The sequence below is a fragment of the Molossus molossus genome, unplaced genomic scaffold (assembly GCF_014108415.1).
Source record: "Molossus molossus isolate mMolMol1 unplaced genomic scaffold, mMolMol1.p scaffold_m16_p_2, whole genome shotgun sequence".
In the NCBI taxonomy this organism is placed as follows: Eukaryota; Metazoa; Chordata; class Mammalia; order Chiroptera; family Molossidae; genus Molossus; species Molossus molossus.
Window position 1 is genome coordinate 2345553 of NW_023425355.1, and position 27302 is coordinate 2372854.

Sequence of the window (27302 nt, forward strand, 5' to 3'; positions counted from 1 at the left end):
GACCTTCTTTTTTTTTAAAAAAACCAACTACATGCTGCTTTTCAGTTACATCTTGCCTGTTGTATATTGGTGCTATTAGTTTTGAAGACTTAAATGCAGGACTATAATTTTTTCTTATATTAATCCCATTGCTGCAACTAGAGATTTAATTTTTCTCCTGATTATATCATCTATCTTATTTGTTATCTCTCTCTCTCAGTTTCTTCATTCAAATCATTGATAAGATTGTTAAATAGGACAGGGCCAAGAACAGAATGTTGTACCATTAAAAACTTCACTTCAGAGTGGCATCAATCCATTAAGCAACATGTTTGAATGTGCTCCTTCAACCTGCCTGATTTGCTCTTGTCTCCAGAGTCTGGCACCTGTCTTGTTCTATAGTTGGCTTTATCCCTAGATGTAGAATTTTTGGTTCATCTTTTTGAAAGACTCTCAGGGCTCTCTGTATATGCACTTCTTTTACCAACTCTCATGTTTACCCCTCCCAGCTTTATTGAGATATAATTGACATATAACACTGTGTAAGTTTAAGGTGTACAACCTTATGATTTGATACATGTATATACTATGAAATGATCACTACAAAAGTTAATTAACACATCCATTACTTCACATAGTTACAGGATTTTGGCAGGGAGGCGGGGAGTGGGGTGGGGTGAGGAAAATGGGTGAAGGTGAGCAAAGGGGACAAACCTCCTGTTCACCTTTGAGGCTGCCTTCTTGATGTTGAACAAATTTTGATACCAGTGTGCTATTCTCCTGACCTACAGCCTCTAGTGATTTCAGCTCTATAGTGCCTTTTCTTTCCCTTCCCATCCCTCCTTCCTTTTTCTTTTTAGAGATCAACTTTATTGAGGTATAATTTACATGTATAATGAAACACACACATTTTAAGTGTACAGGTTGATACAATTTTTGAGTAGGGCAAATGTTACCCATGTAACCACCATTCTAATAAAAAAAATAGAACATCATGCCCCTTTGTGGTCAGTCTACCCTTTGCATTCCACCCCAGGCATTCACTGTTCTGATTTCTATCACTGCAGATGAGCTTACAAATGAAAAAAATACAGTATGTTCTTTTTCCTACAGTGTCTTTCACTAAGTGTAATGATTTTGAGATTCATCCATATGATTACATGAGTAGTTAATTCCTTTTTATTGCTTGGTAGCATTCCACTGAATGAATAGACCACAATTTATCCATTTATCAGTTGATAGACATTTTTGGCTATCATGAATAAAGTTGCTATGAATATTTATGTATATATTTTTAAATGACTTAGTTTTTCATTTTATTTCAGGGAGAATACCTAGGAGTGGATTTGCTGAGATGTAAAGTGCCGTTGTAACCAGGTTGCAATAGTGTGTTTAGAGCAGCGGTTCTCACCTGTGGGTCACAACCCCTTTGGGGGTCGAAGGACCCTTTCACAGGGGTCACCTAAGACCATCGGAAAACACATATTTCTGATGGTCTTAGGAAATGAGACACCGCTCCTCTATCCGTCTCCAAGCGGGTCCGCCCACATACAATATGAGAAACTGTATTAAAGGGTCGCAGCATTAGGAAAGTTGAGAACCACTGGTCTAGAGGATTTCCTTCCTGGAGGACAGGTTTTGACAATTTAAGAAACAATAGCAATTGGACTGGGGGATTTCCTAAAACTCCCTCCTGATTCAGGAAAAAGAGTGTTCTGGCCCTGGCCAGGTAGGTCAGTTTGTTGGAGTGTCTTCCCGATACAATGAGGTTGTGGGTTAGATCCCCAGTTAAGGCACATACAAGAATCAACCAGTAAATGCATAAATAAGGGGAAAAACAAATCGATGTTTCTTTTCTTTCTCACCCTCTCTCCCTTCCTCTTCTCCCCCTTCCCTCTCTCTCTCTCCAATCAGTTAAAAAAAACTTAAAAAATGAGCCCTGGCCAGGTAGCTCAGTTGGTTAGAGCATCATCCTGATATGCCAACATTGTGGGTTTGATCCCAGTCAGGGCACATACAAGAAGCAACCAATGAATGCATAAATAAGTGGAACAACAAATCAGTATTTCTCGCTTCCTTCCCCTCTCTCTCTAAAATCAATCAATAAAAAACAACAAAAAATTGAAAAAAATTTCTCATCTTGGCAAGCACCTGGGACCATCCATAATAGAAGATGACTTAATATAGGAATAGCAAACAGTTGAGTGGTGTTAAAAGAATATTTGTACCAAGATATTTTAGCCCAGTTTTTCCTTCTCAACAAGAGGGTTATTTCTTCTTAAAGAATGGCAACTGTTTATCAAGCTTTGGAACTCCCTTTCCTATGGTTAATTTGGAGATAATTCTCCTTTTTCTAGATTTCTAACATTTCTGTATTTGCTGTTGTATAAATTCCCTTATGGTCTATTAAAATATTGAAACATATATATATTTAAATCCTAACCCGAGGATATTTTTCCATTAATCTTTAGATAGAGTAGGAGGGAGGGAGAGGGGAAGAGAGAGAGAGAGAAACATTGATGTAAGAGAGACACATTGGTTGGTTGCCTCCTGCACTACCCTAACTGGGGTGAGGGACTAACCACAACTTAGGTATGTGCCCTTGATCAGAATCGAACCCGGGACTCTTTCATCCCCAGGCCGATGCTCTAATCGCTGAGCCAAACTGGCCAGGGCTCAAACTTATATTTTCTTTTTCTGTTAAATCTATGATGACTGTTAGGAAGGTAGATATTAACTGGTTCCATCAAATCTTCAGAATCCAGTCACAGTATATACTCTAGACCAGCCCTGTCCAGTAGAAATATAATGTGAGTTACAAATGTAATTTAAAAATAATTTCAAGTAGCCACATTTAAAAAGTAAAGAGAAACAGGTGGAATTATTTTTAATAATAATAATTTTAATACTATATTTCTATCCCCATATATCGAAAATACTATTTTAACATATAATCAGTATACAAAATTACTGATATTTTAAGTTATAAACTTTTGGTTATTAAAAATTAATTGAGATATTTTACATTTTTGTTTCATATTAAATCTTTGAAATCTGGTGTGTATTTTACAATTAGAGCATATCTCAACTTGAGCTAACCGTATTTCAGGTGCTCAATAACCACATGTGGCTGCTATGTTAGACTGCAAATCTAGTCTAAAAGCTGTAGTAGAAAAAGTCACTCAAGATAATAGACTTTCATTGACTCTCAAAGGGCTGTACTTATCTGGAAACCTCCCTGAATAACTGTTCCCCATGCCTTTAAATGCCACAATAGGATCCTCAGATTAGGAATAGCAGAGATATTAGGAAGTGTCCCAAGAGAGGGCCACATAGTTCAGAGTTGTGAGCATAATTTCTGTATGGTCTGTGCAGAAATCTCATTGAGATACTTGGTGGGATCACCTGGTATGCATATATTAGGTAGATATAATACAGTTTATGAAATAAAGAGGTGGAATAACTAACAGAATTTAGCCTTCATATTGTGTCATACAATACGTATCAAGCTCTGGCTTCTACATACCTTTCTAACGATGTTTCCTGTAACCTGCCTTTACCCTTTTCTCCATCCATTCGTAACTACTTATAGTTATTTGGACTGTACTGTGCATTTCCATACCTCTCTGCTTTTCTCTTTGGTATGTTGCTTGGCAAATCTCTAACTTATCCTTCAAGACTCACCTCAAATAGCACCTCAGTGAAGCCTATCCTGTCATCTCTATATCCCAACTCTCAAATGGGTAGAGTTACTCAATTCTTCCTTTATATTCCTGTAGCATCTTGTATTCACAACACTCTTTACATTATATTGCAAGTTGCTTGATGGCATAGAATGTCTCATTTATCTTTGTTTTTTAATCCTCCCCAGAGGATATTTTTCCATTTTTTGTTCTGATAGAGTAGGAGGGGGAGAGAGGAAAAGAGAGAGAGAGAAACATCAACGTGAAAGGGACACATTGAGTGGCTGCCTCCCGCATGACTCCAACCAGGGCTGGGGACAAACTGCAACCCGGGGTATGTGCCCTTAGCGGGAACTGAACCCCGGGTTTCTCTGGACCACAGGCTGACTAACCGCTGAGCCAAACTGGCCAGGGCTGTCTCACTTATCTTTGCATTCCTAGCAAGATGCCCAGTATCTTCCTGGTACCAGCAAATTAATAAATGCTTTTTGAATTAAGTTTTACAAGGAGAAATGTAAACACCAGCCAGAGCAGAAAGAGTGCAATTGTTTTGAACTCTGTTCATGCTGTGCTATCAATAGCTTTGATCTTGAGCAAGTTAATTAACTTAACCTATTCTTTTATTTTAATCAACTGGGCAAGTTAATTAACTTACCAGTTCTTTATTTCATTTTTTTTATCCTCACCCGGGGACATTTTTTCATTTTTTGTTCAGATAGAGTGGGAGGGAGAGAGACAGAGAAACATCGACATGAAAGGTACACATCGAGTGGCTGCCACCCGCATGACCCAACCAGGGATGGGGACAAACTGCAACCGAGGTACGTGCCCTTAGCAGGAACCGAACCAGGGTCTCTCTGGACCGCAGGCCGACACTCTAACTGCTGAGCCAAACTGGCCAGGGCCTAATTCTTTTTTTTTTTTTTTTTATCCTCACCGGAGGACATTTTTCCATTTTTTGTTCAGGTAGAGTGGGAGGGAGAGAGAGGAACAGAGAGAGAGAGAGAGAAACATCGATGTGAAAGGAACACATTGAGTGGCTGCCACCCGCACAACGACCAGGGCAGGGACAAACTGCAACCGAGGTACGCGCCCTTAGCAGGAACTGAACCCGGGTCTCTCAGGACCGCAGGCTGACGCTCTAACCGCTGAGCCAAACAGCCAGGGCCAGGGCCTAATTCTTTATTTTAATCAACTGTAAAATTAAGAGTGTTACTAGAATTTAAAAAATTATTTTTCTTTATTTTAGAGAGAGAGGGAGGGAGAGGGAGAGATAGAAACATCGGTGAGAGAGAACATCAATTGGTCGCCTCCTGTATGCCCCCCACTGGGGTTTGGGCCCACAACCTGGCCATGTGCCCTGACCAGGAATCGAACTGGCAACCTCTTGGTGCATGGGTCGACACTCAACCACTGAACCACACCGGCTGGGCAAGTGTTAGTAGAATTTTAAGGTGACTTAGACTCTAAAAAATTGGTTGATTTATAATGTGTATAAACATATCATACGTGGAAATGACTGTAAGCTTCTCAGGGGAGGGAGCTATATCTTGTTTACATTATATCCTTGCTGTTTATGGAAATAACTTATTAAGTATTTATTGAAGGGATGAGAGAAATAAAGAACTCTTGTCTGTTTCATTCATATTCCTACATGGGTAGCAACACTATCACCAGGGATATATATATTCTGATGATGATCTGGAAATGCATATCGACTCAGATAAACTTGCCTGTATTGTTCCATCACCATCAAAAAGGATTCATAGGATGCCTAATTGTTTATGACATTTTGCTTAGCAATCTTCTAAATAATGCATTCTCTTAGGAATGTAAAGGCTAAAGATATCTTCTGTGGAAAATTAGCCATCTTTCTTTTGATTTTATTAAACTTTTGACCTCTTGCAAGCACATTCTATTATTTTACACTAGTATAGACATAAGAAGCCACAAAGACATTTGAATCAACTTAGATTTTTTTTTTCTTCAGATATCTTTTTGGTAAGAGTTGTTCAAATGTTCTCAGCCTGCTGTGGCCAGTTTGTCTCAGCAGTCAGAGCATTCGCCTATGGACCAGAGAGTCCTAGGTTCGGTTCCCACTAAGGGCATGTGGCTCGGTAGCAGTTCGTCCCTGGCCCCGGTTGGGGTTGTGCAGGTGGCAACCAGTCGATCTCACATTGATGTTTCTCTCTCCCTCTTCCTCCCTCTTTCCCTCCTGCTCTCTCTGAAGATAAATGAAAAAAAAAATGTCCTCAGGTGAGGATAAAAAAAAAAATGTACTCAGCCTAGCTAACCTATTTCAGCCTTCCAACTGTATTATTATAGTCTACCCTACTGCATTCCTAACTTTTCCACATACTGTTTCTGGTCCGATTTAGATGTGAATATACTGGGAAAGTCTTGGATTAATTTTTCTTCAGTGCCTAGTACATTGTTAACACAGTAAACAGAAATTAATGAAGTAAAGTTGTTTATATAGGTAGAAATAGCCTTCGGTAACCATGGTACTAAAACAAACCAGATCTTAGCTGAATAGAAGATTCTTTTTTTTTAAAATTGATTTTAGAGAGGGAGAGGAAGGGAGAGAGAGAAATAGAAACATCAATTCATTGATCGGCTGCCTACTGCACACCCATTACTGGGGATCAAGCCTACAACTTGGGCATGTGCCCTGATCGAAACTGGTGACCTCTTGGTGCATGGAATGATGCTCAACCAACTGAGCTACACCGGATGGATTAAAAAGAATATTTTTAGTCAAGAACAGCAGCGAGCTCAGCTATAAAGGGTAACAGGGTGTAATGAGAATAGAAGAGTAATATGTACAGATAGTTTGTAAAGTAGATGCTTAGGGATAGGATTGGATAAATTGGCAAATTGAGTTTGATTATGGGCCTTGCATTTACAAGAGTGTGAAACATACAAAATATGTAGATGCATTGCAACATTTACACAATGTGCATTTGGTTGAGAGGACTGAATTGTGGCTCTTTTGAAACATTCCTTCTACTGATGTAGTTTGTTCAGTGTCAGTATTATTCTGTCTTTAAAAATTTTTTTTTCTTTATTGATTTTAGAGAGAGAGGAAAGGAGAGGGATAGAGAGATAGAAACATGGATGAGAGAGAACATTGATTGGCCGCCTCCTGCATGCCCCCCACCAGGGATCTGACCCACAACCCAGGCATGTGCCCTGACCGGGAACTGAACCAGTGACCTGTTGGTGCATGCGTCGATGCTCAACCACTGAGCCACACCGGCTGAACTGTATTATTCTGTTTTATAGTCTCTATAGATTAGTGCCCTGAATGCGACTGGATGTGATTCCTTGCTAGAATCAAGCTGAACATTTCTTGGTTAGCATAGTATTGTTAATTCTTCCCTTTTTATCTCCCTCAGCCAATTTCCTTCCAGAGCTTTAGTAGATTTATCTCCTGATGAGCCCAGGTATAAGTTTGCTCCAGCACCTGAACCAGTTCTGTGCAGGGCAAGAAAGAAATAGCAGTATTGTGGAGTAGGGAAGGGGTTGGTTTGGAATGAAGTCATACTGACGATCAGATTTGAGATTTAATGTGCTAGATGCATATTGTAGGCACTTGTTGAGCTTTGGACCTGTATCATTGCTGCTTCTCATAATTTTCATGGAGTTAGACTGCCCTAAATCCTTTCCAAGTTGCCTTCCAGGCCCAAGATGCCGCTCAGAACTAAAATACATTGTTTTGAATAATTCTCTTGGAATTATAGTGCACGCAGCTACATCTGACTTAGGTATGATCACTTGCTGCTTGGATTTTCTTGTACTGTACTCAGCTGGTCAATTGGAACCTCCTGGAACATCATATGAGATAAATGATGATCTCTCTGACCATCGATAGAAAGTATGGTTTTAGTCTGACTAAGTCTTTTTGCCATGCCTTTTTGACACTGTCTTGGTTATTTGGGCTCATTCAAAGCTTCTGCTGGAATAGTTTTTCTTAGCTCACAATTAGAGCTATAGTGTAGCACTCTGAATGGCGTTGGCTTATTTCTTCTCTCCTTGCTGTTTTTCAGTTATTTTAATATCCTGGCTGGTCACTTATTCCAGGCTCTTCCTGATAGAACTAGTATAGTATAGGATTTCAAATTAGAAAGTCTGAGTTCAAGTCCTATTTGCTACTTTCTTTGTGTCACCTTTGAGAAGTCATTACACTTTGTTAAATCGCAGTTTCCACATCATATAAAATAAAAATATCTCCTTTACAGAGTAGATTGATAATTAAATGAGGATGCATATGAAAAGCTTTGAGACTGTAAAACTGCAAATGTTAATTTTATTGTCATTTTTTTTTCTCACTGTCACTGAGAAAGTTGCAGATAATCATTGTGACTGGGAGTAAAATCTTGAATTGACCCTTGTAGTCTTTGAGCTGCTTTGGCTTTTGAATGACTGGTTGAGCTGATAGAGGTCACAGGGAGAGAGTTGGCAGGACTGTTGATAGATATTTTTCCATGTCGTAGCAGAAGCTTTCTTCCTCAAGGACAGGGAAAATGTTTTTTCCGTTATACTGTACCTACAATGCTGTCTGCCTAATCAGAATTAATTGGTTTTGATGAACACAGCTGTCTCAGTAGTGTGACTCCCCACCCCCAGCTTTAACTAGGATGAATCTCATTTAAATTATATTGACTGAAAAAAACATTGTAAATCAATTATTTTAGTAACCAGGAAGATACTTTAATCATTTCTTTCAAAATGTACAATCTTGCTTCATCTAACCTTAATATAGCATGTCTTCAGATCTCAGGAATAGACTATATTTGTGGAAGCTCCAATCTGAACTGCCAGAAGCAAGTCTCCTTCATAGTGTAGCTCAACCATTCAGCTCTATCTCTGCTAATTACCTAGTTTTGCTGACTGCATTTTACCCTACAGATCTGCAGTGCTATCCTTGCCTCAGCTGATGTCAGTCAAATTGCTCAAGTGAATGACATTGAAAATATGTTTTGAAAGGACTAGAATTATTTTGACAAAGAATGAATTATATTAAACTAAGAGAACATGCACAAATCAAAATTAATGTCTTCACAGTCTCATATACTATGTGACCAGACGTTATTGGTATTCTACTAAAATATTATTGGAATTTTTAAAAAGTAACTCAAATAAAATATTTAGCCTGGCCAATGTGGCACAGTGGATTGAACATCGTCCCATGGACTGAGGGGTCCTGGTTTGATTCCTGGTCAGGGCACATGCCGGGGTTTCAAGCTCCATCCCTAGTAGGTGATGTGCAGGAGGGAGCTGACCAGTGTTTCTCACACTGCTATTTCCATCTCTCCCTTCCTCTCTCTCTAAAAAAATCAATAAAAACATTTAGAAAGAAAAAAATGTATATGCATTTTTTCTTTTCAAAACCATTTCAAAGACATCTGTTTTTAATATTAGGGTTTTTAACACCATTTTAAGAGCTTTTCTAACTTTTTTATTTTATTAAAACATTTTTTTTCTTTATTGATTTTAGAGAGAGAGGAAGGGAGAGGGAGAGAGAGATAGAAACATCGATGAGAGAACATCGATTGGCCGCCTCCTGTGTGCTCCCCGCTGAGGATTTGGCCCACAACTTGGCATGTACCCTGACCGGGAATCAAACTGGCGACCTCTTGGTACATGGGTTGATGCTCAGCCACTGAGCAACACCGGCTGGGCACTTTCCTAATTTAAAAAAATTGAGGTATAATATAATAACATTAGATTAGTTTCAGGTGTACAACATAATGATATATTTGTATATATTGGGAATGATCACCACAGGAAGTCTAGTTAACATCAGTCACCATACATAGTTACAAAGGATTTTTTTTCCTGTGATGAGAACTTTTCAGATTTACTCTCTCAGCAACTTTCAAATATGCAGTACAGTATTATTAACTAAAGTTGCCGTTTTGTACATTACATCCCATGAATTACTTATTTTATACCTGCAAGTTTGTACCTTTGACTCCCTTTCCTCATTTTGTCTACCACCTAACCCTGGCCCCTGGCTACAATCAATCTGTTCCCTGTATCTAGGAGCTTGGTGTTTTTTACTTGCTTTAAGATTTCACATGTAAGTGAGATTATATGGTATTTCTCTTTCTCTGACTCATTTCAGTTAGCACAGTGCCCTCAAGGTCCATCATGTTGTCACAAATGGCAAGGTTTCATTCTTTTTATGGCTGAATAATATTCTATTATATATATTAACACATTTTTTAAACTAAATTAAATTTATTGGGGTGACATTGGTTAGTACATCATATAAGTTTCAAGTATACACTTTTGTAATATATCATATGTATATTGCATTGTGTGTGCACCACCCAAAGTATAGTCTCTTTCTGTCACCATATATTTGCCCCTTGCCTTTATCCTCTATTCCCTTCATTCCCCTTCCCCTCTGGTAATCACCATACTTTTGTCTGTATCAAGAGTTTGTTTTGTTTTGTTAACTCATTTGTTGCTTACTGTTTCATATCCCACATATCAGTGAAATCATATGGTTCTTGTCCTTTTCTGTTTGACTTATTTTGCTTAGTATGATACTCAAGATCCATCCATGTTGTCGCAAATGGTAGTATTTCATTCTTATGTCTGAATAATGTTGTAATGAACATAGGGATGCATATAGTGTTTTTTTTTAATCCTCACCTGAGGACATTTTTTTTTGGTACATGCCCCTAGCGGGAACTGAACCTGGGAATCTCCTGTCCGCAGGCTGACGCTCCAACCGCTGAGCCTAACCGGCCAGAGCTCACCTGAGGACATTTTTGCATTTATCTTTAGATAAAGCGGGAGGGAGAAGGGGAGGAAGAGAGAGAAACATTGATGTGAGAGAGGGAACCAAACTCATGACTCTCCCGTCTGTGGATCAACGCTCTAACCTCTGAGCAAAACTGGCCAGAGCTGTGCATATAATCTTTACGAATAAATCTTTTCAAATTTTTTTCAGGTAGATACTCAGTAAAGGAGTTGCTGGGTCATATGGTAGCTCTAGTCTTAATTTTTTGAGGAATCTCTCTACTGTTTTCCACAGTGGCTGTACCAGTTTACATTCCCACCAGCAATGAAGGAGGAGGGTTCCTTTTTCTCCACAACCTCTCCACTTATTTTTTGTGTCTTGTTGATAATAGCCATTCTAACAAGCGTGAGTTGGTATCTCAGTATAATTTTGATTTGCGTTTCCCTTATAGTGAAGTTGACCATCTTTTCTTACGTCCATTGACCATTTGTGTGTCTTATTGGGAGAAGTGTCTCTTCAGGTCCTCTGCCAATTTTTTAATTAGATTGTTTTTTTGTTGTTGAGTTGTATGAGTCCTTTATATATTTTGGATATTAGCCCCTTATTGGAGTTATTAGTTGCAAATATCTTCTCCCTTTCAGTTGATTGCCTTTTTGTTTTGTTGATGGTTTCTATTACTTTACCACATTTTCTTTATCCATTCATCCATCCACCGAACACTTAGGTTGTTACCATATATTGACTATTGTAAATAATGCTGCAGTGAACATGGGGGTGCATATATATCTTATCAAATTAGTGTTTTTGTTATGTTTGTATAAATGCTCAGAAGTTGGGATTGTTGGATCAGATGATAGTTCTGTTTTTAATTTTTTGAGTATCCCCCATACTGTTTCCCACAGTGGCTGCCCCAATTTACAATCTCACCAACAGTTCCCAAGGGTTTCCTTTACTCCACATCCTTTCCAACACTTGTGTTATTTCCTGTCTTTTTGGTAATAGCCATTCTTACAAGTGCGAGGTGATATCTTATTGTGGTTTTGATTTGCATTTCTCTGATGGTTAGTAATGTTGAGCATCTTTTCATGTATCTGTTGGCCTTCTGTATCTCTTTGGAAAAATGTCTATTAAGACTCTCTGCTCATTTTGGCCTGGCTGGTGTGGCTCAGTGGTTGAGCATTGACCCGTGCACCGAGAGGTCGCCAGTTTGATTCCCAGTTGGGGCACATGCCCAGGTTGTGGGCCCAGGCCCCAGTGGGGGGCATGCAGGAGGCGGCCGATCAATGTTCTCTCTCATCGATGTTTCTATCTCTCCCTCTCCCTTCCTCTCTCTCTAAAATAAAAGGGGAAAAAAAAGATCCTCTGCTCATTTTGAAATTCGATTGTTTGTTTTTTTGCTATTGAGTTATGAGAGTTCTTTATGTATTTTGGATATTATTCCCATATCAGATAGATGATTTACCAATATTTTCCCCATTCTAAACTTTTCTCATTATGTTATCAATACATGGTGGTGAAAATAGGTTTACAGTTGTAAATACATGAAATACACTTTATTCCTATATTATTATTTATTAGTTATTGTATTATTTTCAATATGAACAACTGTAAACCCACTCTTTGCCCCACCTTGTATTTTAAGCAAGTGTTGTAATATATATGCCTTTCAGCTTAATCCTTGACCCAATCTTAGAAGAATCAAGATATTTAGAATGTTTTTTCATGAATTTATAGGAGTAAGTAAGGTAGAGATTGTTCTTTTTGTATAAATCTTATCACCTGAGGGGTACAAATATTATGTTAGTTTTCCTGAATACCACTGGTCATGCAGTGGATACTAAAGATTCCATGAGCTGTAAAAAATATTTGAGTATATTTGAACATAATTTGCTTTGTAAAATCTTTATATGAATCTAGTTTTTGAGGTTTAACTGAAAAATTTTCACTTAGCAGATTTATTGTTAATTGTGGCAGGTTAAATTGCAGCTTAAAATATCTTTCAGAAGGTACTCTTATAGTATTTATATGAATATTAACAACATTTTGTTAGTTGATGCTCAGAAATGTTTTAAAAATTACAGACATCTAGGTTATGAAGACCTCTGTTACATGAGTTTGGAAAAACCTCAATTTTGATAATATGAAAGGCATCAATTATGATTCAATATTATGCTTGGGTTTAAGGAATTCCATGTCTTATTAAGACTCAGCTTGATGGAGTCTGGCGTTCAGACTGTTTAGAAAATGGTGACATCATTTGTACAGATTCAGTAACTGGCTAATGTTATTATCACTAATTGGGCATGTCATTTTTTTTCTCACAAAGTAAGGTCAAGACATCAGAGACAGGATAAGTTAGCTATGTCTGCCTAATGTTTGAAAATATTAATAAGTATTTCAGTTTTACAGGGCACATATCTAAGTCTCCCTTCAGAATTTCTACATTTTCTAGTTTTGAAGACATTAATTTCTATTTTGTAGTTTTAAGATGACCTATAATAATGTTACTATTTATGAAGTTAATGCATTTTACTTTCTGAGAATGAGAGTAATGATTGTTAAAAACAAATGACTCCAGGGAATATAAATTTTATTTGAAAATTTTACTTTACTTTTAGCTTAAAGAAACTTTTTCTCGAGTTTGATTTTACTCTAAAGATCATTCAAGGTTTCTTCATGCTGTGTTCATTTGATCAACTATTTAGGGACTGATTTAGAAATGATTTGCTACTTTTAGCTAATGGTGGTAATTTACAGCACTTTTATTATCCATTGTTATTTCAGAAATTATTAAAAACCTGATTGTAAAAGACATTTCACCTGGCATGCCTGAGGCAATTGATCGACTCTTCATGGACATAGCAAATATCAACAGGGAATCTATGGCTGACATACAGGATACTCAGGTTGGTATAAAAATAATTATATTTGATAAGTTTTGATGATGGATCATTTAAATTAATGTATAAGTAAAAATGATTTACCACATAGAAATCTACTTTTGGATTTTCAAGCCTAATGTTGCATTTAGGGAAAATAGTTTTAGAAACCAATGGAAAAATATGTGCTCAATTTTAATATTTACTATTTAACCTCTAGGCTTCAGTTTTCTCATCTGTTAAAGGAGAATAATAAAACACACTTCCTGGTGTTAACTGTGAATAGTAAACAAAATAATGTATTTAAGGTCACTAAATAGTAGTTCTCTTTTTCTTAACCTTTGCAGCAAAATAAAAAAATAAGTGGGGAACACAGTTGAATATAAGCCTTCAGGAGTGCTATTATTGGGGATATTTTTTTCTGGTGTTTAATGAGGGTCTGTCATTTAATTTAGCAATTGCCTTGAGGTTCTGAAATACTTTTGGGAATGTTTACTTTGGGGTTAATCCCTCCATTTTTGTGACTGCATATACAGAAAAGTGACTGTAACTCTCTTTTACATGCAATAGCTTTATTTAAATGTAATCATAAACCATATAATTGACCCATTTCAAGTATACAATTCAGTGATTTTTAGTGAGTGTTTCACAGAGTTGTGTACCCATCACCACAATTCATTTTAGAACATTTTCACCATCCCCAAAAGAAATCTTGCATCTGTTCAGAGACACTTTCCATTTCTTCCCCTTCCCTGCCCTAGACAACGTCTAATGTATTTTGTATCTGTATGAGTTTGTCTATTCTGGACATTTTCTATAAATGGAGTAATACATATGTGGTCTTTTGTGACTGAATTATTTCACTTAGCATAATGTTTTCAAGGTTCATCAATGTTACAGCCTGTATTTGTACTTCATTACTTTTCAATTTTTAAAATTAATTAATTTTTTATTGTTGAAAGTATTACAGATGCCCCCGCCACCCCCTCCTCCCTGCTCCCACTCCTCTCCTGCTTTCCCCAAACTAAGGTCTGTGTCCATTGGTTGTGCATATATGCATATAAGTTCTTTGGTTTATCTCTTCCTACCCCTTCCACCCCCCATCCCTCTGAGGTTTATTAAATTTTTATTTTTCGATTATTGTTTACATTCTATATATACTTCATTACTTTTTATGGGTGAATAGTATTTCATTCTTTGGCTATACCACCTTTTGTCTATCCATTTATCTGTTAATGAACACTTGGGTTGTTTAATCTTTTTGGCTATTACGAATAATACTGCTATGAAAATTTATGTACAGGTTTTTATGTTTTTATTTCTCTTCAGTATACACCTAGGAGTGAAGTTGCTGGGTCATATGGTAATTGTTTATACTTTTGAAGAACTGCCAGATTGTTTTCCAAAGTGACTGCATCTTTCTACCAGCGTTGTATGAGGGATCCAATTTTTCCACGTCCTCACCAATACTTGTTATTATCTGTCATTTTTATTATAGTCATCCTAGTGTTTTATTTCTAATTGTGGCACTATATATATAACATAACATTTACCATCTTAACTATTTTTAAATGTAAAGTTTAAATGTTAAATGCATTCACATCGTTGTGAACCAATCTATAAAATTCTGTTCATCTTGCAAAACTGAAATTCTATACCCAGTAAACAACTCCCCGTTCCCCTCTTGACTGAGCCCCTGGCAACCACCATTCAACTTTTTGTCTCTATAAATTGGACTACTCTTGGTGCCTAATTAATACAAGTGGAATCATACAGTATTTATCTTTTTGTGTCTGCCATATTTCACTTAGCATAAGTCCTCAGGTTTATCTATGTTTTATCATGTGTCCAAGTTTCCTTCCTTTTAAAGGCTAAGTAGTATTCTTTGGTATATCACATTTTGTTCACCTGTTTATCATTCCAGGGACACTTGAATTGCTTCCACTTTTTGACTGTTGTGAATAATGCATCTATGAATGTAGATGTACACATATCTGTCCCAGTTCCTGCTTTTAATTCTTTTGGATATATACCTAGAAGTGGGATTGCTGGGTCATATGATAGTTCTATTTTTTAATTTTTGGGGAACCACCATACTGTTTTTCATCAGTGGCTGCACCATTTTACATTTTCACCAACAGTGCACAAGTGTTCCAATTTCCACACATCCTTGCCAACAATTTTTATTTCTGTTTTTGTGATAGTATTATCCTCATGGGTATGAGGCAGTATCTCATTGTGATTTGATTTGCATTTCCCTGATGGCTAATGATGTTGAGCATTTTATTTATGTGCTTAGTGGCCATTTGTATATTTCCTTTGGAGAAATGTCTATTAAGATTCTTTGCCAAATTCTAAATTGAGTTGTCTTTTTATTATGAGTAATAGTTTTTATTCTTGATTCAAGTCACTTACTATATACATGATTTGCAGATATTTTCTCCAATTCTGTGAGTTCACTTTCCTGATTGTTTTAAATTTTGATAGCCTAATTTATCTATCTCTGGTACACCTATGATGTGGATGTTGTTATGCTTCATGTTTCCCAAAGTTCCCTTAAACTATCCTCATTCTTTTTGTAATTAATTAATTAATTTTTGTTACATATGTCCCCACTCCCCCCCCCCATAGACACCCGCTTCCTGTTCCCCCCAGTCCTCATTCTTTTTAACTTTTTTTCTTTTTGTTGCTCTGATTGGGTTGTTTTTCCTACCTTGTCTTCCAAATCACTGATTCAGTCCACTGCTTCATCCAATCTACTGTTATTTCTTCCATGTAGTCTTTATTTTTTACTGGTCATTTCTTATGGTTTCTATGTCCTTTTTCATGCTGTTGAACACCCTTATAACTATGACTTTGACTTCTGTATCTGATAAATTTCTTGCCTTTCATTTCTTTGTCTTGTCTGATTCCTGTTTCTAGGACTTCTGTTACTGTGTTGAATAAAAATGATAAAAGTGGTCGTACTTGACTTATTCCTGTTATGATGCTAGCTGTGGGTTTGTCATATTTGGCTTTTATTATGTTGAGATATGTTTGTTTTCTCTATTCCCACTTTGCTGAGAGGTGTGGTGTTTTTTAAAATCATAAATAGGTCCTGGATTTTGTCAAATGCTTTTTCTGCATCTATTCTTAGGATTACATGATTTTTATTCTTAATTTTATTTATATGGTATATCCTGTTCATTGATTTGTGGATATTGAACCAACCATGCAATCTGGTTATAAGTCTTCTTGATCATGGTGTATAATCTTTTTAATGTATCGCTGAATTCAGATTTCTAGTATTTTGTTGAGGATTTTTTTTTTTTTATCCTCACCCGAGGACATTTTTCCTTTTTTTGTTCAGATAGAGTGGGTGGGAGAGAGAGGAAGAGAGAGAGAAACATCGACGTGAAAGGGACACATCGAGTGGCTGCCACCCGCAGACCAACCAGGGCCGGGGACAAACGGCAACTGAGGTACATGCCCTTAGCGGGAACCGAACCCGGGTCTCTCTGGACCGCATGCTGACGCTCTAACCACTGAGCCAAACCGACCAGAGCTGTTGAGGATTTTTGCATCTATTTCATCAGGAATATTTTCTTTTTTTTGGTAGTGTCTCCATCTGGTTTTGGTATTAGGGTAATGCTAGCTTCCTAAAATGAGTTTGGGAGTGTTCCCTGCTCTTTAATTTTTTGCTATATTTTGAGAGGGATGGGTATTAATTAGTATTTGAATGTTTGGTAAAATTCACCTGTCCATCTATCTGGTCCAGGGTTTTTGTTTGTTGGAAGGTTTTGATTACTTATTCTATTTACTTAGAAGTTACTGGTCTGTTCAGATTTTCTCTTTCTTCCTGATTTAGCCTTGGAAGATTGTATGTTTCTAGGAATTTATCCATTTCTTTCAGGTTGTATGACCACTATTTTAAGTGGCTGAATAATATTCCATGTAGTGGATTTATCATAATCCATCTATATAGTTCTTTATTTTTGGATATTGATATTGCTCCTAATTTTTCACTATTATAAATCAAAATATAGGGAACAATAGTAAATAAAAAAAATGATCCCCTCAACATTTAGATTGTATCTGTATGTTAGAGTCTCAGAAAAGCAATTACTGGATCAAAACATATGAATAGTTTTTGGCCTTTTTTTTTTTTTTTTTAACATACTGTCAAATTGCTTTCCAAAATACCAAAAATGGCAGTTTCTTTAAGCTATTTTACTCTAGATGTTTACTTTCCCCCCTTAACACCATTTGTTCCCCTGGGAAATTTGGAGTCAAATATTAACTCCATGTGTTTTTGATAAAACTAATCCAATGATACTTCATGTGAAAGTCGTCATTAGGTCAACTGTGGCAAGGGTTTATTATATGAGAGAGATGAAGATAAGAATCAGAATTAGCCCCAGAATAATTAAAGAAATGACAGCAATGCTAAATAAATAATCTGTTTAAAGGGAGGCTCATCAGAAAAATGTGGAAATGTAGGTAAGAAAAGTGACACTAGAGAAAATACAATTAAAATATAATTGTGCACCTTTAATGTACATAAAACAGGATTTTTTGCTCATCCACTTAGTATTCCTACCAACCAATATGTTTTATTATAAGTCAGTGGTATATAGCTTCTGTCATAGTCACCATAGCACCCTTAGAGATTTAGGCCAAAACTATGCCATATTGGTCTCAGGCAATAGTAGCACTGAGGATCACTTATTTTCTTCAGAAGTCTCTTGCCAGAAACAAGCCTGTCCCAAATTCACATTTTCTGTGTGTCTTCATTTAATCCTTGAGACACTATGAACTTGATTTATTTTTGCATCTGACAGAAAGATAAACCCCAAAAGAAGCTGCTAGGAACTTTGCCCTCTATTCTTTTTTTTTTTTTATCCTCACCCGAGGATATTTTTCCATTTTTTGTACAGATAGAGTGGGAGGGAGAGAGAGGAAAGGGGAGAGAGAGAGAGAAACATCGATGTGAAGAGACACATCGAGTGGCTGCTACCCGCACGACCAACCAGGGCCGGGGACAAACTGCAACCGAAGTACGTGCCCTTAGCGGGAACCGAACCCGGGTCTCTCCGGACCGCAGGCCGACGCTCTAACCGCTGAGCCAAACCGGCCAGGGCTTGCCCTCTATTCTTTACAACAAAAATAATAAAACAAATTGTATTATGTGAGTATATATTATTTTAGTTTATTTTTATTGCATTCGGAGAGAGGAAGGGGGAGAGAGAAATATCAATGAGAGAGAAATGTCGATTGGCTGCTTCCCACATGCCCTTACTGAGGATCGAGCCTGTAAACTGGGCATGTGCCCTGACCAGGAATCAAACTGGTGACCTCCTGCTGCATGGGACAACGCTCAACCACTGAGCCACACCAGCTGGGCATTGAGTATATTCTTTAGCAATTTGGCAGGTACTATACATGCTGCATAAGTTGCAGGAGCCTAATTTGGAAATAAGAATAACAATTAAAGAATGATACACAATAGCATAATTAATTGCTCAATTATGTGAAACTCATCAATATAGGAATTCAAGGAAGAGAGAAATTAGACTGTAGTGGTTGCTGAAACCGTCTCGGATGTTCCTGGTGAGACTGAACTGGATTTTAGTTACATAAAGAGAATGGGCCCTGGCCAGTTTGGCTCAGCGTTCGAAGCATTGGCCTGCAGACCAGAGAGTCCCAGGTTTGGTTCCTGCTAGGGGCACATACCAAAAGCAAAAAAAGAGAGAGAGAGAGAATGGGAGGAGGTATATCAGGTGAAGTCAACACTATGAATAAAGGTGCACAGGTAGGAATGAACAAGTTGTGTTCATGGGACAGTGAGATAATTACTGTAATAGTGGGTAAAATTTTGAGAGGAAAAGTAGAATATGAGCAGATTATGGAGGCCCTGTAAATGACAAACAGCAGTCACATAAGCATAAAATATGTAAGAAAGAAAATGGACGGTATTGGAAATGCACAGTATTTTAACTAAGAAAATGTTTTTCTTCTCTAGATTGAAGAAATGGCAGTAAACCTGTGGAACTGGGCAGTTACCAGAAATGTCGGCTTGCTTATAAGTAAAGAGCAGAAAGCTAAATGTACGTATATATTTTGTAACTTGTTGTGAGGGGTATTCTTATTATAAATCAGGTTGTGTTCCTCCAATTTAAATAATATTTTGACCATTCTTAGGTGGAGATTTTTTAAAAGAAGACTAAGCCAAACAACCTATAAACAGTGGTTTCTCAAGCAAAGAGCCTCCCTTAGTTTTATGATTTTTCAGAAATTAGCTCTATATTAATAAAAGTTTCAAAGCATCACTGTAAAAAATAGGCTGGTGGTAAACAACAATGATGATTAAAGGGTGGGAAAATGAGAATTTGAGGGAACGTTAAAAGACATGGATTATTTTCCTTGGAGAAGAGATGATCTGAGTTCTAAAGGACCACCATTGGTGGTTTTGACTTATTAAGCTCAGGATGAAACCTGGGTATATATGTAATTTGAAAAAAATTCTCAGGACTTCTCATGCATATCAAATTTTAAGAACCAGTGGTGTTGAAAGAACAGAGTAATGAGATTTTAACCTTGAGTCTCCCAAGTCTGGGCAGAACAATAACAAGGGTAGGAGACCAAATGAAGGTCAAAATATTCTAGAAAAGACTACCTCTTTATTGAATACATAGTTCTGATAGGGTTGTCATATCATGTTAAGACAGACAGTAGGTGCCCTGGCTGGTTTGGCTAGCGGTTAGAGCGTCAGCCTATGGTCCAGAGAGACCCTGGTTCGGTTCCCGCTAAGGGCACGTGCCTCGGTTGCGGTTTGTCCCCGGCCCTGGTTGGTCGTGCGGGTGGCAGCCACACGATGTGTCCCTTTCACATCGATGTTTCTCTCTCTCTCTCTCTTCCTCTCTCTCCCTCCCACTCTATCTGAACAAAAAAAGTGAAAAAATGTCCTCAGATGAGGATAAAAACAAAACAAAACCAGGCATCATTATGCTTAAGGATCTTGGAAGGAACGGTTAAATGAACAAGAAAAACAAAGAATTCGTGAATGCCACAGGATACAACACTATGTGTTGTCTAAAGTTGATTTAAATATCAAGCTGTGGGCACTGATGGAGCAGAGTAAGGCAGACGTAAGGAGTCAGCACCTATCCAAGATGTTTATAATTTAGAGGGGCCAAGAACAGGCTGGTGAGAAGACAAGGATAGGGAAACACCAGCAACAACAACAACGAAAACATCTCTATACTGAAGCAGCATTCTGTCTCAGCTTCAGCTGCCTTTGGCCTGAAGGCTTATTGGTGATAACTGTAAACAGCTGGATTAAGAATGTGGGGATGGGAGCAAAATTCTTAGACTAAGGCATTTCCCATAGAGAGACACTGCTTAAAGCTGTGAGGTCAGAGAAGTCGTGTTTTTCAAAAAGGTTATGATAACTGAAATGTTGCTGTGAAACAGGGAACATGATCTTTGATAGTGCAGTTTTAGCAAAGTAGTAAGGATGCAAAAACACTGCAGGGGCTTAAGAAGATGAGCGCGTAGCGAGAAAATAGAGGTAGTAGATAAACCATCAATTCAAGAAGTTTGGCAATGAAAGGAAGAGGGAAATGGGATGGAAGTTTGAAGCACAGTGGGGTTGATTTTTTTTTTCCCAAGGACGGGAGATGGATATGCTTGAAGGCAGAGAGGAAGAAATAAATTGAGAGGGAGATACTGAAGGTGTCTTTGGAGAGGGGATATAATTGAGAGATCAGGCTCCTAAAGAATACTGTATTAGTACATTTTGGAAAAAATAAAGGAAACATTTTAAAAACTGGAAATGTAAGACAATGAAATACATGATTTTAGTTATTTTACTGAAAGTTTTTTCATAAATTAATTAATTTTGTTAAGGAATGAATAGACTGAATACTTCAATTACCCTGTAATTTCAGCTGTGTAAATCTCTTTTCAGTTGAATATTAATGAAAAATGGTTTTAGCAGCCTGACCGTTGCGGCTCAGTGGATTGAGTGTCCTCCCATGGACTAAGAGGGCCCAGTTCATTCCCGGTCAGGGCACATGCTGGGGTTGTGGACACGATCCCCAGTAGGGGGTGTGCAGGAGGCAGCTGACCCGTGTTTCTCACATCAATGTTTCTATCTCTCTTTCCCTTCCTCTCTCTCTAAAAAATCAATTAAAAACATATTTAAAAATGGTTTTAGTATAGGTAGAATGGCTACTGAGACCTACCATCAAGGGAGCTAGTTCAGTTATATGTGAAGTCATCCTTTAAAAAATTGGATGTTTCCCCTGGCCAGTTTTGCTCAGTGGTTAGAGCATCAGCCCGCGGTCCAGAGAGACCCAGGTTCAGTTCCCGCTAAGGGCACATACCTCTGTTCAATTTGTCCCCAGCCCCAATTGGGGTTGTGTGGGTGGCAGCCAGTCGAGGTATCTCTCTCACATCGATGTTTCTCTCTCTTCCTCTCTCCCTCTCCCTCTATCTGAAGATGTATGCAAAAAGTGTCCTCAGGTAAGGATAAAAAAAAAATTGGGTAAGTTTAAAAAATTTTTTTTTCTTTATTGATTTTAGAGAGAGAGGAAGGGAGAGGGAGAGAGAGAGAGAGACAGAAACATCGATGAGAGAGAACATTAATTGGCCGCCTCCTGCATGCCCCCTGCTGTGGATTTAGCCTACAACCCGGGCATGTGCCCTGACCAGTGACCTCTTGGTGCATAGGTTGATGCTCAACCACTAAGCCACACCAGCTGGGCCAAAAAAAAAAAAAAATTGGATATGTTTTATGATTAAAGAAACCACAAGTAAAGAGGTTATGATTAGTTAAGCTTTCCTATCTTCAGGGAAAATTAACTGTATAATGAAGATATCTGTATTTTCTAAATTACATTTTAAGAATTTTTACGCCATCTACAGCAAAGAATAAATGTAGAAAGTTTTGATTTTAGGAGACTAATCCACAACTATCCTTATGTTGTTTTACTTAGAATTATTTTGCTTTCAGTATGGACAACAGCAGCATGTGGAACCAGGTATCTTCAATGAATCTTTGGGGCTTAAGATCTGCAGAAATTAAAAACTTGAAAATTCAGTATCTGTCTGACTAGCATTAAGCAAATAATTCATTTGATACATTTCAGATCATTTACTTTTGATAATTTATTATTTAAAATTTTTTTTCTTTATTTTAGAGAGAGAGGAATGGAGAGGAAGAGGGAGACAGAAACATCAAGGAGAGAGAAAGAACATCGATTGGCCGCCTCCTACATGCTCCCCACTGGGGATTGGGCCTACAACCTGGGCATGTGCCCTGACCAGGAATCAAACCAGTGACCTCCTGGTACATGGGTCCATGCTCAACCACTGAGCCACACCAGCCAGGCTTGATAATTTATTTTATATGAAAAATATTACCAATGAGGCGCTGGCCGGTGTGCCTCAGTGGTTAGTGTCGGCCCTTGAACTGAAGGGTCTCAGGTTTTTTTTTGTCCTCACCCGAGGACATTTTTCCATTTTTTTGTTCAGATAGAGTGGGAGAGAGAGAGAGGAAGAGATAGAGAGAGAGAAACATCCACATGAAAGGGACACATTGAGTGGCTGCCACCCGCACGACCCAACCAGGGCCGGGGACAAACTGCAGCCGAGGTACACGCCCTTATTGGAAACCGAACCTGGCTCTCTTGGGACCGCAGGCTGACGCTCTAACCACTGAGCAAAACTGGCCAGGGCGATAATTTATTTTTTAAAAGGCTTTAAAAGTCTTATTTCTAACAACAATTACTTGTTTCACTTCACATCTCTTGTCTCTTTATAGGTTTATATAAAAAGAGAATGAATGTTTTGTGTTTATGGGTGTCTAATTACTGTTTTGCAGTACGACATGTTGCTTGCAAGTTGCTGTGTATGTGTGATGACACAGCTGCCACAGAAGAAGTTATTCACAGACGGATTTTGGTAAGTCCTACTTAAATGAGGACAAAGTACAAATGCAATGAGATTGTTATTACTCCTGTGAAGATGGTTAAAGTTAGTGTAAACCTGGAAGGGGGTTATATCCTTCAGTGTATTCATATTCCTTTTATGGTAATTATATCTATTAAAATTAAGGATATCAGTAGTGTTATAGTTGTTATTATAGTGATTCAGTGGACTCAATATTGAACTTATAATTCAGGATTTAGGGAAAGTAATGAAAATAATAAAAAGGAATAGTTCTCTGATTCATTCCTCCCTACCTCCTATTTTGTTCCCTAGAGGTAAGTGTGTATTTTCAGTGGAAAGTATTGTTTCCACTGTTTTAAAACAGCATTTCATTGAAAGTCTGAATTGCACACACAAAATCAATAAAATAATGCAATGATTCCCCCATTTACCCATGTGTAATTATCAACACATGACCACTTTTGTTTCTTCTGTATCTCCTCCAACAGTATATTCCCATGGGTTATTTTGAAACAAATCCAAAATACATCATTTTACCCATAAATATTTCAGAACATGTCTCCAAAAGACAAGGTATCTTTTGTTGTTGTTGTTGTTAATTACCCGAGGATACTTTTCCATTGATTTTTAGATAGAGTGGAAGGGAGGGAGGGAGAGACAGAGAGAGAGAGAAACATAGATGTGAGAGAGACACATTGATTGGCTGCCTCCCGCAGGATCCCAACCTGGGTGGGGATTGAACCTGCAACCCAGGTACATGCCCTTGACTGGAATTGGAACCCATAACCCTTTGGTCTGTGGGCTGACACTAACCACTGAGCAAAAAACCGGCCAGGGCTAAGGTATCTTTTATTCAAACCAACCCAATACCCATTATCACACTTGATAAAATTTCCCAGAGATTTTCTAAAATTATAGATATCTAGTCCCCCTTGCCCTGTCCGCCCTATCCCGCTCTTTCTCCCCATTCTAGTTGGTTTTTTAGAATCAGTTTAAAGAAAGCATTTTATTAATATCTCTGTTTTAATCTACATGTTTCTCCCTCCCTTTAAAAAAATCTGTTGACTAAGTTTATTTATTGAAGAAACCAGGTTGTTTATAGTTTCCTAAGTTCTGTATTCTGATGGCTGCTTCCTCACAGTGTCATTTAATATAGTCCTTCATACCTTGTTTTTACTGTAATGATAGATAGAAGCTTGGTATGATTCAGGTTCAGTTTTGTTAAGAATAATTCATAGGCTGGATGGTTGGTGTACTTCCATCAGAAAGCACTAATGTCTGCTTGTCTCTTTTTTCTTGTGTTAATGCCCTTTGATGATTTTTGTTCCCAGATCCATTATTTCTGGGAAATAATGTATCAAGTCAATAGCTTAATCACAGGGAAAGAATTAGAATTGCATTTTCTAATTCTGTATTCTTCTTTGTTTATTAACTGAAATAGAAACTTTCCTCATCAACTATCTGGTTATTCTAAAGTACACTTTTGCAAGAAAGATAGTCTTGATTCTTTATCTTTAGCATTTCTTCAGAATAGTGAGTTGGTTCTCTAAGATCCTTAAATGATGACCAAATAGGTTTTTAAAAAGTCTTATTGTGAACTTACAGATTTTAACATATTTAATGAATTTCAATCCATTGGGAGTTATTCTTTTTATTGAAGCACAATATCCCATCTTTGGCCAGAAGGAGACTCTCTTTAAGTGATTATAAGTCCTTTTGATATGACCCCAGTAGTCTTTAATAATTTCATTTGATTTCTGAGATGACAAGATATCCAGGCTCACCTTGCATACTTCCTGCCTAAGACCTGGAATCAGCCATTCTTCCAAGGAACCCTGTTTTCTTTTAGTGGAGAATGTTAAGAAACCACAATCTGGACATTACAAGCACTTGTTGTTACTGCATTGGTCATTATTTCTAGACTTTTTGAAGTGGACAGAGCTAGGAAATACATATTTTTTTTAAAAAAAGAGAAAATACATAATGAGTTCACACTGATATTTTCAGTTGACATTTAGGGTTATGCAGCGGTTCTCAACCTGTGGGTCGCGAGGATCGAATGATCCTTTCACAGGGGTTGCCCAAGGCATAACAGTAGCAAGATTCCAGTTATGAAGTAGCAATGAAAACAATTTTATGGTTGGGGGTCACCACAACATGAGGAACTGTATTAAAGGGTCGCGGCATTAGGAAGGTTGAGAATCACTGGATTATAGGGTTTTACTTCTTGATTTTATATTTGTGTCTTTTTTCTCTGGCACTAACAATCTTGGTGTCCGATAACATTAACATAATAACTGTTTTATTCTAAAAATGTATACTTAAAATAGTTTCAGAATATATCAATATCAATATTATTACTAAGAGTGATTTCTGAAAACAGTTTACAAATTTTTTGTACTTTTAGTCTTAGAATATTATCCCACTTAGAGATGTATAGTCAGAATATTGTTTTATACTATTAAAATACTGTTTTAAAATTACTTGAAATAATTTCTTTTCCTGTGATTAAGCTATTGACTTGATACATAGTTGGGTTCAGTTTTTGTATTTGCTTTTGGTTTTTAGTGATTCCTTTCCCCCTATGTTGATTGAATTTTGTTTTATAATTATGTAAAATATTTACATGGTTCTGAAGTCCAGTCTTCTAAAGGAAATATATTCAGGTAAGTGTAGCTTCTATCTCTGTCCTCTCCACCTGGTTCCCTCCTTGTCCCTGTAGTTAACTATTTTGTTTATTTTATTGCTTATCCTTTTGGTTTTTAAATATAAGCGAACAGGCATATATTCATATTTTTTAAGCCCCAAAGTTCTTAGATAAGTGGTGGCATTCTATACTTTTCTCTACCTTTAAAAAAAAAACTGTTTACCATTATATCCTACAAATCACTCCATAGCAGTATATAGAGATATTACTAATTTTTATAGCCACATAATATTCAGTTGGTACATGTACCTTATTATATTAAACCGTCCCTCTTCGATGGATATTTATGTGCTGTAGTGAATTTTCTTGTGCATATGTCTTTTCCTATTTTAAGGTTATTACTTGTAACCATTTCTGTTTTCACTTCTCCTGATTACCTCTATGTACCTTAATCATATGCTTGTATCACTGTTTTAGTTTGCTAGGGCTGCCATAACAAAATACTACAGACTGGGTGGCCTAAACAACAGAAATTTATATTCTCACAGTTCTGGAGGCTAGAAGTCCAAGATCAAGGTACTGGCAGGTTTGGTTTCTTCTGAGGCCTCTCTTCGTGGCTTGCAGATGGCCGCCTTCTCTCTGTGTGTCTTTATATGGCTTTTCCTCTATGTGTGTGAGTCCCTGGTGTCCCTTTGTGTATCTAAATACCCTCTTATGAAAACACCAGTCAGATTGGATTAAGGCTCTCACCCTAATGTGCTCATTTTAACTCTGTAACTTTATTGAAGACCCTATCTCCACATAGAGTCACATTCTGAGATACTGGGAGTAAGGGCTTCAACATACAACGTTTGAGGGTCACAATTCAGCCCATAGTAATAATAATTAAATTTTTTGTTTGTTTTTTGAGATTGTTGGAAAAAGTTTAATAGGCTGGAGAAATCTGTAAGACCCAAAGGCCGCATCTGGAGGACAAAAGGAAAGTGCCCCTCTGGTTGCGGTTAATGAAAGTACCTATTATTAGGTTCCCTTCGAGGCTTTCAACCCATATTTGGTGGAGAACAGAGTGATTCTTTAAGAGTGTGGAGATTTCTTCAGATAGTTGTTTTGTCTTGGCTTCAGTTACTTCAGAGCCTTCCCAGGCAGTGCCTGTCATTCCGAAGCATGTATTAGTTTCAGCTTATTTCCAACGCAGCTATCCTTGGCTCTGAAAAGCTGTCATCACTGGCATCGCTGTAGCTATCACTTGGTTGCAGTTTGTCCCAGGCCCCAGTTGGGGTTGTGTGGGTGTCAGCCACTCAATGTGTCTCTCTCACATTGATGTTTCTCTCTTCCTAATTAAATCTGTTTAAATATTAAATTTATTGGGATAACATTGGGTAATAATGTTATATAGTTTCAGGTGTAAGATTTTATAATACATC

At 37.5% G+C, this 27302-nt stretch overlaps 1 protein-coding gene across 1 annotated transcript in view; it reads left to right on the forward strand.

Annotated features, from left to right (window-relative positions):
* The window catches only part of TEX11 (testis expressed 11), a 132833-nt gene that overhangs the window by 4858 nt on the left and 100673 nt on the right, over positions 1–27302 (forward strand). Inside the window, exons 2-4 of the mRNA XM_036271112.1 lie at positions 13177–13325; positions 19300–19384; positions 23164–23243. Of these exons, the coding sequence (XP_036127005.1) occupies positions 13177–13325; positions 19300–19384; positions 23164–23243 (314 nt within the window). The remainder of the gene's footprint in view (positions 1–13176; positions 13326–19299; positions 19385–23163; positions 23244–27302) is intronic.